General features: G+C 39.9%; 1 protein-coding gene across 1 annotated transcript in view; it reads left to right on the plus strand.

Annotated features, from left to right (window-relative positions):
* Positions 1-15798, plus strand: part of MCC (mutated in colorectal cancers) — a 635122-nt gene that overhangs the window by 181120 nt on the left and 438204 nt on the right. The window contains exon 3 of the mRNA XM_006886681.1: positions 8490-8701. Coding sequence (XP_006886743.1) covers positions 8490-8701 — 212 coding nt within the window. The remainder of the gene's footprint in view (positions 1-8489; positions 8702-15798) is intronic.

Genomic DNA, 15798 nt, shown 5'->3' on the forward strand with positions numbered 1-15798 from the left:
GAAAACTGTTTAAGAGGGAAAATTATTAGGTAATTTTGTCATGACAGGAGTCCAGAGCAAAGACTGTGTAGTAGAGTGGACCTGGGGGGAGGGGAGGTATTATAAAACAATGAAAGAATTTTTCTTTTACTTTTCCAAGAGGGTAGTGTACTGGGGGAAAGGTTGGGAGGGGAGAAAAATGCAACAATGAATGAATGGAAATTCAAAGTCTCTGTAAATTTTCATTGAAATTAATAATAATTTTTTAAAAATCAGTATAAAATTTTTAAAAAGGAAACCAGAATTGCCACCCTAACAGATATATGCACACCCATGTTTATTTCTGCACTGTTCACAATAGCAAAGAGATGGAAGCTACCCAAGTTCCCATCAACAAATGAATGGATTGAGAAGCTGTGGTATATTCACACAATGGAATACTATGCTGCACTGAAAAACAAAGAACTCGTGAAATATTATACAAAATGTGTGATCCTGGAGGACATTACACTGAGTGAAATATGTCAGGCACAAAAGGAAAAATACTGCACAATGCCACTGTTACAACACAGGACTGACATTTAGGGTTGGGGGAAACTAAGAAAAGAAGGGGTAAATAATGAACACTGCATTGAGATAGATGAGGGAAAGAATTGTTTAAAAGGAATATATGATTAGGCATTATTTGCATGACAACAGTCTTTAATAAGAGGTGCATAGCAAAGTGGACTGGAGTAGGGATAAGGAAGGAAATTGTGCAACAATGAATGGATTTTTTGAAGAGACGCAACTTGGGGTGAGGGCAGGTAGGAAGGAAGCATGCAACAATGAATGAATAGAAGTCCAAGTTTTCTGTAAACATTCATTAAATCACAATAAAAAATATTTTTAAAAAGAAAGCCATATTTGCCTATTTTTTTTTTCTCTCCTGGTTGTAGGTGTTATATTCCACGGCACCTAACAACAACAACAACTAGATAGTGAGCTCTTAAAGCACAAATTTTGTCTTTTTTATCTTATGTCTCTGTCTTTAGTGATATTATGCTGATCACCTTCTTATTTTAAATAACCTTTGCTTTACTCAATATGTATCAGCTTAATATATTTTCTAGTTTCTTAACTGCTGCTGTTACAAACCTCGATAAAGCGCCAAAAAGCATAAGATTCCATTTAAGTGTTCATCTGGCTGTTCCAGGCCACGGTATTTTCAGTTTTTCTATGCAACTGAAATTTGGGCAATGAATAAGGAAGACATATGAAGACTTGATGCTTTTGAACTGTGGTGTTGGTGAGGAGTTACTGATTGTACCACAGACTGCCAAAAGAACCAACAAATCTTATCTTGGAGGAAGTATAGCCAGGGTGCTCCCAAGAGACAAGGATGTTGAAAGTTCATCTGACATACCTTTTGGCATGTTGTTAAGAGGGGCCAGCTCTTGGAGCAAGACAATATTCGGGGAAAGGTAGCGAGTCCTACAAAGACCCTCAATAAGATGGATTGACATAATGAGTGCAACAGGGGGGTTGAGCATAATGGGGATCTTGAGGATGATGCGGGATATGATAGGATTTCAATTTGTTGTGTGTGAGTAGTCTATTTGATAGGACCTAAGAACTACAATCTTGTTGATTTTCCCCTCTCCTTCCCTCCCTGGTAGCCATGAAAGAATATTGTTCTTTTTGCCCCCTGCGTGTAAACATTTCCCTAGCTTTTAAATGAATGAATTTGTACAATATTAAATTTTGTCTTTGACTTAATACTTTTAGTATCTGCTAGTATATGATACTTGTGATTACTCAAGATCTGCTAGAGAGCAATCAGAGAAGGTTGAATACTGTGTGACCTCCGTTAAATAAAAAGACAAAAGCAAGACATCAAAATTTTTTAGTGGTTCCTGGGATGGGAAGGAGTGGGAAAGTGAAAGAGAGCATTGCTGAGTTTTTATTTTACAATGATAGAAAAGTTTTATTAAGAATAGAACTGTACCAACTGTCTATAAGTTGAACTCCTGTAAAAATTTTAGTTGGCAAAAGTCATGTGGTAAGTATTATTTACATCAATGATTTTTTTTAAAGTGTAGTTAACTGGCTGCTTATGCACAACCAAACACTGCATGGCAATTGCTTCCTTTATTTGAAGGTTTAGAGCCATCCCAAGTTTTCAGTCTATAATATGTTCTACCTCTGGATGTTGTGTAGCTCTTGGGGTCTTAAAATATCACAAGCAATCAGCCAAGGCATAATAACTTATCTCCAAGGCTTTCGTTCACCTGGATTGACAGAGGAAGAAGGTTAGTCACAGAGGGAGAGGATATATTTGTGGCTAATTGCCTCCATGATGAATGATATCTTTTTCCATGAGAGCAGAAGAACTGGATGATATCTAGCTATCATTTTTGAGCATTTTGATAAAAGGTTCTCTAGAAGAATCCTGATCAAAAAGGGAAAAATATGCAAAAAATTTCAAAGTTTCATGGACTCCAGACTCTCTGGAGACATGAAAGCTGGTGGAATTCTTGAAAATTTTCCCTGAACTAATTTTTTTAAATATTAAAAATGTTAAAATATTAACAAATAATAATAGTCATAAATATAAATAATAATAGTAAAAATATTACCTACCATTTCTTTAAAATTGAATAATTATTTATCTTAACTAGTACAATATTTCTGCCTTGAGTATTACACTCTTTTTGGTTCTGTTTCATGAGATCTTATGTTGTTGTTGTTATGTGCCGTCGAGTCGCTTGCGACTCATAGCGACTCCATGTAAAACAGTCCTAAACCTTGCTCCATCCTGTGCCAGTCACACTGCCTCTGACACACCCATCCCGATTACCCCAGTCATTGAATCAATCCACCTCATAGAGGGTCTTCCCCTTCTGTGCCGTTCCTCCACCCTCCCAACATGATGTCCCTCTCCAAGGATTTCTCCCTCCTTACAACATGTCCAAAGTATGTCAGATGAAGCCTCAGAATCCTTGCATCCAAGGAGCAGCCTGGTTTAACCCTCTCTAGGATGAATCTGTTTGTTTTCTTGGCAGTCCATGGTACATTCAATACTCTTCTCCAGCACCACAGCTCAAAGGCATCAATTCTCCTTCTATCCTCCTTAGTTATTGTCCAACTCTCTGATGCATAACAAGTGATAGCAAAGACCATAGCCTGTATCAGACGCACCTTAGCCTCCAGAGTGACACCATTACTCTTCAGTACCCTGGAGAGGTCCCTAACAGCAGACTTTCCCATTGCAATACGGTTTTTGATTTCCTGGCTACTGGTGCCAAGAGTGTTGACCATGGAGCCAAGCAGACTAAAGTTGTTAACAATTTCAATCTCTTCACTATCCATCCTGATGCTGCCAATTGGTCCAGTGGTGAGAATCTTTGTCTTCTTGACATTGAGCTTCAATCCCTACTGAAGGCTGCCGTCCTTGACCCTCTGCAGCAAGCATTCCAGATCCTCCTCAGTTTCAGCAAGCAGGGTTGTGTCATCTGCATAATGCAGATTGTTGATAGATCTTCCACCAGTCCTGACCCCACAGTTCTCCTCATAGAGCCCAGCCTCTCAGATAATCTGTTCTGCATACAGGTTGAAAAGGTATGGAGGTAGGACACATCCCTGGCATACACCTTTCCCAATTTTGAACCATGCAGTGTTTCCTTGCTCTGTTCTGACGACTGCCTCTTGGTCCAAGTATAGATTTCACATTAGAACGATCAAGTGTTCTGGGATTCCCATTCTTCTCAGAGTCAGCCACAGTTTGTTATGATCCACACAGTCAAATGCCTTTGCATAATAGACTCCTATAAAAAGGAAGGCCTTCAACAAGACAGATTAACACAGTGACCATGACAATGGACTTGATTGACCATGGGAAGAGATCATGAGAATGGTGCAGAATAGGGCAAGCTTCAGTTCTTTTGTTCATAGGGTCTCTATGAGTCATAGTCAACTGACAACACCTAACAGCTCAACAGTACTATGGGGTCAGGAGGCAGTCAGTTAATATTAGTAGGAAAAGAACAAGTCAAAGGAGGTTGAGAAGGGTTGCACAAATAGAAGAATTTCTCTTCATCACTGAATTGCACATGCACAAACTGTTCATTTAGTATAGTTTTATTGTGTATGCTCAACAATAACAACGTACAATTTTTTAAAAAGCAAAGCAACAAGATCTGTTGGGAATCAGCCAGAAAGAGAGATTAAAAAAGAAATCAATAAGGAAATATGTTCAATTTGTTTGTGGTGTTTTTGTTTTTTTTTACCTGAAGCACTGGAACCACTAGTGTTAGCAAGGGAGTGAACCGGGACTGGCAGGAGGCTGCGTATTAGCCTGGAACCATCAGGCACCATCATGCCTCAGAAGGAAGATGGTTAGCAGACCTGCTTACAGTTTTAAAGTTTTCCTGTGAGATCATACTAATTCAATGAGTAATTTTTGCCTTGGAATGTGAGCTTTTATTTTAAAAAACCTGATGTGAAGAACAACTAAAATAGGGTGTTGTACTTTAATCCAATCTACTGGACTTAAAAATATGTTTCTCTTTTCATGGTTCATTTTGGAAGCTGCTAATATGATTGACTTTGTTCCTTAGCAGAGAATGCCTGTTGCTCAGCATCATTTCAACAGAAATTGTCATGATAATAATGTACAGGCCTTTTGATCTTCCCGGCTCAGTGTGGAGCTTGACTAACCTGATTATTATAACTCTGCCAGATCCTGGGTTTGAGTCTGTTAATACAGCAAAACAAATTTCAAATGAAGCATCCCTCGTCTGTCTTATCCCAAGACTATTATATTTTATTGTCTGAAAATGAAGTTCACTGTGTAAAAAGAAATGTGTATAATATTTTTGTTTTAAGAAGTTAAGTTTCATGTTATTTTTCCAGGTTAAAAAGTGAAACCTAAAGCTACTACATCCATGGATAATTCAGTAACCTGTTCAATAAATGTTTATTAAAATGCTTGATGTGCTGCAGACTGTGTGAAAGGTGCTGGAGACACTGTGGTAAATGTTTACTTGTCTTTTATTTGACATAAAGATCATAAAGATCAATCCAGCCCAACGTAGGGGGATCCATTTTTCTACTCTGACTTCATCGGTCTTCCTACCACATGGAGTTGGAGTCAGAACAGAAAAAGTGGGGCAACTTGCCAGATATCAGAGCTCTCAGAGGAACAGAGGAAGGGAGGGTAAGCAGCGTGTAGTCTGCTGAAGGAGTCCCATGCAACAATTCAACTTCAGAATGAATTTTGAGGATTTGCCACACAGTGGATGAATTATCACCTTTGCTACAATGGCGTGTCATCCCAGCTATACAGACAGCATTATGCATAAAGAGCACTGGGTCAGACAGAAGATGAACAGAGCACTTACCAAACGCATTAGGAGGAAAACTTCTGAAGTGGCATTTACCAAAAAGAGAACAAGGAAACACTGCATGGCTCAAGATCAAGAAAGGTGTACACCAAGGATGCATCTTATCTCCATACCTTCAATCTGTATGTGGAACAGATAATTCAGGAGGCTGGGCTTTATGTGAAGGAATGTGGCATCAGGATTGGAGGAAGACTTATCAACAACCTGAATTATGCATGTGATACAACCCTGCTTGCTGAAACTGAGGAGGACCTGAAGCACTCACTGCAGAAGGTCAAGGACTGCAGCCTTAAATACGTATTGAATCTCAACATCAATTGAAGAGCATTATGCTGAGTAACTAACTCAGTCCCATAAGAACAAATATTGTATTAAACCATTACTGTAGAATGAGTATGAATATCCAAGGGGGGGAGGGTCAAAGCAAAGGGGTGGGGTGGGGAATTAATTATGGGGTTGTACAATTTGATGGTGGGGGGTGATGAAAATTGGAAGAATCTGGTCTGAAAAACAATGTATTCAAATTTCGTAAATAAACTAGTTGTTGTTGTTATGTGCCATTGAGTCACTTGCAACTCATAGCGACCCTGTGTACAACAGCCCTAAAACCTGCTCTGTCTTATGCCAGTTGCACTGTCTCTGACACACCCATCCCAATTACCCCAGTCACTGAATCAATCCACCTCATAGAGGGCCTTCCCCTCCTGCGCTGTTCCTCCACCCTCCCAAGCATGACGTCCCTCTCCAAGGAAGGGTCTTTTAATTTCCTGGGTGCTGGTGCCAAGAATATTGACTGTGGAGTGAAATAGACTAAAGCTGTGAACAATCTCAATCTCTCCACCATCCATCCTGATGCTGCCAATTGTATCATAAATAAAAATTAATAAATCTTAAAAAATTAATAAATTGAAAAATAAAACAATGATTCTCACGACTGGGCCAATTGGCAACATCATGATAGATGGAGAAGAGATTGAAATTGTTAACAGCTTTAGCTTGCTTGGTTCCACAATCCATACTTTTGGTACAAGCATCCAGAAAATCAAAAGCTTAATTAAACTGGGAAAATCTACTGTCAGGCACCTATCCAGAGTATTGAGGAGCAATAATGTCAGTCTAGAGACTAAGGTGCATCTGATCCAGGCCCTGGTCTTCACAATTACTTGTTATGCATCAGAAGGCTGAACAATGACTAAGAATGATATAAAAAGAATCTATGCCTTAGAGTTATGATGCTGGATAAGAGTATTGAACATACCATGGACTACTAAGAGAACAAATAGATCTGTACTGGAGAGGGTGAAACAAGGTTATTCCTTTGAGGCAAGGATTTTGTAGCTTTGTCTGACTAACTTTGGGCCTGTTGCCAAGAGGGTCCAGCCCTTGCAAAAAGACATCATGCTTGGAAGGGTGGAGGCACAGCATAAGAAAGGAAGACCCTCGGTGAGATAGATTTACTCAGTGACTAGGGGATGGTGGTAGATGTATCAGAGACAATGAAGTTGGCTCAAGATAGAGCAGGGCTCAGAGCTTTTGTACTTAAGGTCACTATGAATCGCAAGCGATTCAATGACACATAACAACAACAACACACAAAGATTGGGCATTCCTATAAGAACTCCACTGTGCATAATTTATAGCTTCCTCTATATAATTATACTCAAGTAAATTTTAAACCCTTTATATTTTTATTGATTTCCTTGTTTCTTCCAGAAAATTGTAATCTCTTAATGTGTGCATTTCAGAATACAAATTTAATCATCTTAATGAGTCCTCTTCTCTGTCATTAAAAGTCATATATTAATGTTCCACCAAATGAAAATTACATGGGGAAGGGCTGTGTTTATTATGCTCAGTGCTGCATCCGCAGTACCTAACTATGTGCAGATCTCTGTCTTATTTTTGGTCTGCCCCAGCTTTTTGCACACCCTTCTTGTGTTTGGGGAATTTCTCATCTTACAAGTTGTATCTCTCCAAAACAGAGACCAGAAAATGAATTCCCCAGCCATCCTTGCTGCTGAGGCAAAAGCTTGAGACCCAGGCTCTTCCGATAACATGAACCAATAATACTGATTCAACTGAGCAAAATGAGGAAGCAGGCTTTACCTCAAACCACATTTTTCTAGACAGAGCACAGAGATATCCAGCTTACTCCTCCAGTGAGGTTCTTCTGAGCATTCCCCACCCTGCTCCGTATAGATCAGGTGCTCCCTTCCTCTCCCCACCCCCACACTCTAGACCTACTGTTTCAGTGTATTTTCTCATTGCACTGTAATTATTAGTATGTTTTATTAAGTTCTATTCTGCTGTAGTAACTAAGGTAAGATTAGCTATTATTATTACAAACACCCCAACAATCTATAAATTGAACATTATGAAAGTGTTTTTCCTAATATAAAACAAAATAGGGATTCGGGACCAGAAAACGGTTTTCTCCTGCAAAAAGTGATTTGAGAACGTGGGCTTCTTCCACCTTGCAGTTCTGCCCTTTAGCACATGGCTTCAAAGGTGCCATGCTCGTGTGAACCAAGCCAGAGAGCCAAAGGCGTGAGGGGTGGGGTGAGGTCAAGTGGAGATTGTATGATCCAGGTCATGAAGCGCTGCTTAGCACTTCTGCTCACATTCAGTTGCCCAGAGCTCAGTGACATAGTTACACCTAACTGGAAGATAGCTTCCTCTGGATTTGTCTAGAGTAAGAGTACTAAAAAAATCATAAGCAAGGGCCATGCCTTAATGCATCCTCCCACCAGCTTCCTTCTTGCTCAGTCTTAAAGCAATCACTACTCAGAAGGCCGAGAATACAGTTGCTCCGTGTAAGACAGGCAGATGAGACTGTGATCTGGATTTCCTTTCCTTGGCTCTCCAGTACTTTCTAAAAAGAAAGAATTTCTGTTTGAGGGGCATACTGGGTAGTTATTTCTGAATGCTTTATTTACAACTGCTTTTGTCTCCAGATGCCCCGGGTGGGTGTCATCTCTGAAGGGAAAGTGCTTAGCATGCAGCATCAATGCCACATGTGCTCTGACAGAGGGCACACAGAGGGGTTAGGAGGCTCCACATCACTGCCTGTTGATCGCTTCTGGGCTAAATAAAGTCTTTCTGTTTGCTTTGCCTCTCCTGACCTAGGTGCCTTGTCAGCGGCCAGGGAGAGCTGGGAATATGACTCAGGTGCCAGGGACCTGCAGAGCCCAGACCTGCAGAGTCAGTCAGCCCTGCAGAAACTGCTGGAGGGTGGTGGAAACTCCCTGCATCAGCAGGCTGCTCTCCACAAACTGCTCACACAGCCTCCGGGTTTTAGCGGCTCTGTAGGAGGAAGCTATCTGGAGCTGGCCAATACGGTAAGTATTTTCTGGTTCTTTTACACATCCTTGAGCTTGTCTGTATTCCAAAACAAATATTTTTCTTTTGTGCTCCAAGGGACATGTCAGATATCATCTTTTCATTGGAACATTGTGCCATTTCCAGCATTACCACTAACTTAAAGTGTTCCCAAGTGGCTAGCATGGTCAGAGGGACCTCAGTTTCATCATTAAGACCAGATGATTCCACAAAGGTGCTTGATCAAGTGTCTAATTTGTACAGATTTGGTTACTTGAATGGCTAGAAAACCTTTTTTTTTTCATACCTAGAATACTTCTAGTTGGTATTACATTATAAATTTTTAAGACACACTCCTTTCTGCTCCTTAATTTCAATTTTATTGCTTTGAAAACAGAACATAGAATGTTTCAATCAGACTTTACTTTTACAATGTGGATATTTATAATTTGTTATATAATTAAACCTGTGATAATATAGTAATAGCACGCATAGTGGACATCAGCTACCTTAATACTAAGGTGGAATACCCAAGAACAGATTTAGACTTCATTGGAGAGAGTGGCCCACTGCATGGCAAAGAACTTCCCTCAGATGTCATAATCCAGGCTCGAAAGGGGGAAACCACCATCTTGTTGAGAAACCACCGCTCTGAAACATCAAGGTTCATTGGTGCCTAAACAAGTGCCATAAGAATTCTCTAAGGAGCTGCCTCTAACAGTGGTGCAAAACTTTCTAAGAAGCTTCCCATAGTGTTACCACTGAAACTTATTAGTTACGAATACAACTCTATGTGCTGTATACTGCTGGCCTCCACCCACCACAAAAACAAAGACCAGTCCAAGAGAGCCAGAAGAAAATTCTTTCTCTTGCAGTATCATACCAGCATTCTTTATTGACAAAGGAGAAATATTTACAGGTTCTGGCTTTGGTATCTAAAATGCTCAATGAAGGTGACTTTGGAGAGGAGAGATATTAGCATTGAGAACCTTCTGAGGACTTTCTACACAAGCCCTTATAATCTTCTCTTTCTTCTATCAAACCCTTCTTTTTCTACCTGTTGTATTGTGTGCTGTAGATGGCCGGCAGGAGACTCTGGCAGCCTTCACCACAGAGTTGCTCGTGCTTCCACTCCAGGACTCAGAGGAGCTAACAGGGAGCTGGTGGCAGCTGGTACATGTCCATGTGCTGCCCCACACTACGTAAATAAGCCAGCAGACCAGGAGCATGCATGAGCTGCCACATGGCTTGGTACCCTGACCAACTCTCAGGTCATAAGAGTCGTGTGCAATTTGAGTCAAGAATTTCAGTAAGAGTCAAGAGTTCAATTTGACCTTCCCAATACCAGAGTGTCTTTCATGGCCATACAGGGTCAGACATTGGAAAAATTGTGGAATGATAGTTCCTTTGTAATAGTCAAGTGAAACTGTCATTACAATTTGAACCTTATTCATAAAGATATCAGCAGAACTGTGGGAATTTTGTAAAAAGGAGATGCAATGGGAAAGATATAATGCCTGTTCTCGAAACCAATTTTCTTCTTGGAGGCTAAGATTTTGAAGCTCCATCTCATGTATTTTGGGGAGGTGGGCAGGAGGGACCGACCAATCCTTGGAGAAGGACATCATGCTCAGAAAGGTGGGGGGACAGTGCAGGAGAGGAAGATTCCGGATGAGATGGATTGATACAGTAACGGGGGCAACGGGGTTAGATGTGTCAGAATCAGTGAGACTGGCTTAGTACAGGGCAGGCTTCAGAGTTATTGTACATAGGGTTGCTATGAATCACAGGTGACTCAATAGCACATAACAACATAGGTTAGAATAGCCAAGGATGATTGCAATTATAGATTGCAATATTAGAGATTATTACAATCCCTAACAGTGTTGGTGTATCCTGAAATATTAAAATATAATAACTGAATTAATTCTATAGGTAACAACACTGATAAATTTCTTGAATAAAAGAATTTCAAGATTTATTTTTAAGCCATTTTGCTTGTTGAACTTTAATTTCATTAATAAAAGTACTAATTAATTGTTTAAAATTAATTGTACTTTACAATATGTAAGTCACACAAGGCTTAAAATATGCTAATCAGTATCCAGAAAGTTGGTGAGAAGAGTATCATTTACCTCCCTTATCTCCCTGCCCTTGGATTTTCTTAACAACAGAGGATTTCTCTCCTTTTGTAGTCTTAAAAATGTTACCATTTTTATAGTAATTTGCCAAATTTAGGATTATGAGGGGAGACCTTTGAAGCCTTAGATCAAGAGAGTGTATCCTGGCTCCTTAGCCAGATAAGACTTCTTATTCTGCTAGCACCCTCTTCTGGGCGTTGTGCAGAATAAAAACCCAAAACCCAAGAAATTCTTTCACACAGGGCATTCTTATTACCATTGCAGGAAACTGAAACAGGGTAAATAAAATGTTGGGCTATTCAAGAGGATGCTAAAAAGGGCCTCAACTATCTTCTACAGTCTTGTGAAGACAGATTTAAAAAAAAAATAAACAGTGTATTTAAAAATTCAAATGTCACTTTCAAATTATTAAATCCTATTCTAGTTGCCTTAGGAAAATTTGCTTTTAGGAACTTCTGCAGAGTTCTAAAGAGTAATGATGTCAATTTAAAGCCTAAGGTGCACCTGATCAGTTGCTTACTATACATCTGAAAGTTAGAAAACAGCTAAGGATAACAGAATAAAAACCTATGCCTTTGGGTTGTGGTGCTGGAGAAGACACTGCCAGGAGAACAAACAGATCTGTCTTGGAGAAAGAGCAACCAGGTTGCTCCTTGGAGTGTTATAAAAATAGGAATAATAATCTTTTCTTCATATGCAGGTCATGAGTATTAGATAAAACAGAAAATTCTTAAATCCTGAATGTTGGTGTTTCATAAATAGTGACATTTACTATTGTTGTTTTCTCTCATCACGTCATCAGAAACAAATCTTGTTATTGATAAGTTAATAAATTGGGGTAGAATTTGGAAGTGAAACTGAAGGCATGCTGAAGAAATAAACTCTCTGAAGGGAGAGATTTCAAGATACTGAGAGATATTTTATGAGCTAACGGGCTATCTCCAGATACTGTCATTAGATAGTCTGTGGAATTAATATATATAATAATGCAATCATAAACATGTAGGATTCATTTTTAATTAGAAGATTATTAAAAAATTAATAATCCCTACCTAGAGATAGAAGGTCCTTTCAAAAGTGCTGCTTTTATATAACCTTTTATGTAATAAATATAGGGACATTAAGACCCAGGTTAGAAGTTTATAATTGAAACTAGATGATTTCCCAACAGCCACTAGAATGTTACTGGCTGTTGGCAAGAAGAGAAACATTTGGTGTTAGCACAGGTGGGGTCCTGGAATCTTCACCTTAGATCTTGGTTATTGGACATTCTACCAAATAATACTGGATTGTTATTCTAATGCTCCCTAATTCACTTGTGGGAAGCTGATTCTCAGCCAGAACACCCTGGTGCAGATGACTAACTAGTTGTTGAAATATTGATATGCTTCTGTACTGTGCCTCCTACTCTCCTGGTTAACTAGCCCCCTCTCCGAGGAATCCCTAAACTTACCATGGTTCAGTGACTAAGAGATTTACGTTGGGCCTACAGCACCAGCCCTGACAGCTGACACCATTGCCAGCTGGCGTAGCTTGGGCACCTGTTCCACTTAGTTTTGGCTAATGCCTGTACCACAGTTGTTAAATATTTTTAATATCTCTCCTGGCCTTATGGAATGTGTTTATCTGATGTCATTAATACATTTGTATTTTTAAAAGTAAAACATGAGTTTCTTTCTACTCGTAGTGACTGACTCATGGTGTGTCAGAGTAGCGCTGTGCTCCATGGGCTTGCAGTGGTAAATTCCCAGTCTTGTCTCCACAGCCACCTCTAGGGGAGCCCTAACTTCCACCCTGTCGGTTAGCAGTGAGACACATTAACCATCTACACCATCCAGTGACTTCAATCCTTTTTAAAAAACAAAAAATATGGAACGCTTCACAAATTTGCATGTCATCTTGCGTAGAAGTCATGCTAATCTTCTCTGTATCGCTCCAGTTTTAGTATATGTGCTGCCAAAGTGAGCACTACTTCAACGCTTTTAAAACCCAAACTCACTGCCACTGACTTGATTCTGACTTATAGCGACCCTCCATACAGTTTCCAAGACTATAAGTCATTACAAGAGGCTACTGTCCATCTTTCTTCTGCAGAGCAACTGGTAGATTTGAACTACTGAGTATTTTGGTTAAAACCTTCACCCTGAAACCTACAAGCATCCCTTTTCAGCAGGAAGTAGATAAGAGAATACGCCGTCCCCTTTTCCCTATGAATCAGGGTGAAGTCTCTCTCAGGGGGGAGTGACAGGGAATGGCAAAAGACACACTGACAAAGGAGATTAATCAGAACTGGCTTTGATAAGCACTGTGGCAATGGGACAATTAAAACACACTTTCAAAGGGGGGGGAAAGAGGAACGAACTGGGGTGGGGGGGTAGAGAAAATAGTGCAACAATAAATGAATGGAAATCCAAAATCTCTGTAAATGCTCATTAAAATTAATAAAAGTTTTTAAAAAGAAAGAGAAAAAAAAACAAAACCAACACCCTGTACTCAATATGGATTGAAGCTCAACATCAAGAAAACAAAGATTCTCACCACTGGACCAACTAGCATCCATCATCATGATAGATGGAGAAGAGATTGAGGTTGTTACCAATTACAGCTTGCTTGGCTCCACAATCAACACTCTGGGGCACCAGCAGTCAGGAAATCAAAAGATGAATTGCACTGTGAAAATCTGCTGTCAGGGACCTCTCCAGAGTACTGAGAAGCAACAGGATCAGTCTAGAGACTAAGGTGTGACTGATCCTGGCCATGGTCTTCGCAATTACTTGCTATGCATCAGAGAACTGGACAATGACTAAAGATGATAAATGAATCAATGCCTTCAAGTTGTGGTGCTGGAAAAGTCTTGAACATGAACCATAGACCACCAAGAAAACAAGTAAGTCTGTCTTGGAGAGGGTAAAACCAAGTTTCTCTTTGGAGGCTAGGATTTTGAAGCTCCATCTCACATACTTTGGGGTTGTGGGCAGGAGGGACCACCTGTCCTTGGAGAAGGACCTCACAGGCAATTCAACGGCACATGACAACAACATGCTCTACTCTACCTGAGTTCTTTGCTCCGTTTACACGGCTTAATGAAAATATCTGCACCAAAAGATAGTAAGAGATAATCAAATCATACTGTCTTAATAATTCATAACATTTATGTAAATGAGTCTGTTGGCTAGTTCAATAGAAGTGCCTGTTTTAAGCTGTATTCTTCTGTCTTTGGGGTAAACATCACTGATTTACCAGCATAAAGGAATTGTGCAAATTTTATAGTGCACACTAGAGGGCAGTGGGTCCATATCCAGACACCTGCCCTTCCTTCTTGTTGGGCAAGGAAGCAGCAGCCTGACTAGTGCAGGGATTAAGCACTTGGCTGCCAAGAGAAAAGTGGGCAGTGTGAACCCACCAGTGGGTAAATCAGAAGGGAAGAGAGTGCTCAGCTTTCTCCTTCGGAGCAGTTGGTGGATTTGAACTTCCTAACTTAAGGGTGGCTGTGCAATCCCATACCATTAAACCAGCAGCACTCTGAGATTGACTAGGTAAAAATCCAGACAAAGGAAAATAATCCAGAGAAAGAAAAGAAGACCATATAATAAAAATTACACACGTGTGTGTATGTGTGTATATATTTATGTATTTATATTTTTATATATATTTATATACATAATTATACATATTTATGAAGTGTCTTCTGTACATAGAGCAGCTGGTTGGCAGCACCCTGTCTATTGTTGTTCTTGTTATGTGCCATCACGTCACCTTCACTCATACAGACCCTATATACAATAGCTCTGAAGCCTACCCTGACCTGAGCCAGTTTCACTGACTCCAACACGTCTATCCCCATTAGCCCAGTTACTATGTCAATCCATCTCATCCAAGGTCTTCTTCTTCTGCATTGTCCCTCCACCCTTCCAAGTATGACATCCTTCTCCGAGCACTGATTCCTCCTGGCAAAGTATGTTAGATAGAGCTTCAAAATCCTTATCTCCAAGGAGCGGCTTGGTTTCAGTTCTCCACGACAGACGTGTTTGTTCTCGTAGTGGTCCATGATTGTGTTCAATACTCTTCTCCAGCATCAGAACTGTCTAGTATTTCTCTTTTCCATCATTTCCCCACTGTCTTACCTGCATGTCATGTACAGAGTGAAAGCATGAGGCTGTGTTTGCTATGTTCCATGGGATTGAAGAGAGTAGTTCTGGTGCAGCTGAAAGGATGTCAAGAAAGAAAGAAACATAAATAGATGTCTTATGAACCCACCGCTCACAGCCTAAATAAAGGACTTTATTTCTTTTCATTTTTTTCAATCATTCCAGTTTCTTTGAGAAGGAACAAAACCTACATGAAGCTGATTATGTGGGTTTTAGATTTATAAAATTTATAAATGGAATCAATTTGCTGAGCTTTGTTTTTAACTTTGGAGGTCCAAAACAATTACAGTTCTTTATATTTCTTTTATAAGTAGTAACCGATCCATTTGCTATGTTTTCTTGTTGCCACAGTTGAGAGATATGATGCTCCTCTTCACATATGCCACCATCTACTGAAATGGAGGCTGGGTGAAGGGAAGGTTCCTGAACCCCCATAGTATCTTGTACTTCTGCAACACAGGGTTGGGGACTCCCCTGTATTTCTCTTCATGGTGCTAATATTTAGTGAGCATTTGTTATGTACGTTTCTTCTCCAGCATCCTAAAGAGCAATAATGTCAATCTAGAGACTAAGGTGCACCTGATCCAGACCATGGTATTCACAATTACTTGTTATGCATTAGAGAGTTGGACAATGACTAAGGATGGCACAAGAGTAATTGATGCCTTTCTGTTGTGGTGCTAGAGAAAGTACTGAACATGGTGGTCAAACTATGCACAGTTGGATATAGACTATAGTAAAATTGCCCTATTGAGTTTCTAAGGCCTTGTGGAAGCCTATCACCATATCTTTACTCCTGAAGTGTGCAGTGGATGGATTCAAATCACT

The sequence above is a fragment of the Elephantulus edwardii genome, unplaced genomic scaffold (assembly GCF_000299155.1).
Source record: "Elephantulus edwardii isolate Elephantulus edwardi_28Jun2011 unplaced genomic scaffold, EleEdw1.0 scaffold00050, whole genome shotgun sequence".
In the NCBI taxonomy this organism is placed as follows: Eukaryota; Metazoa; Chordata; class Mammalia; order Macroscelidea; family Macroscelididae; genus Elephantulus; species Elephantulus edwardii.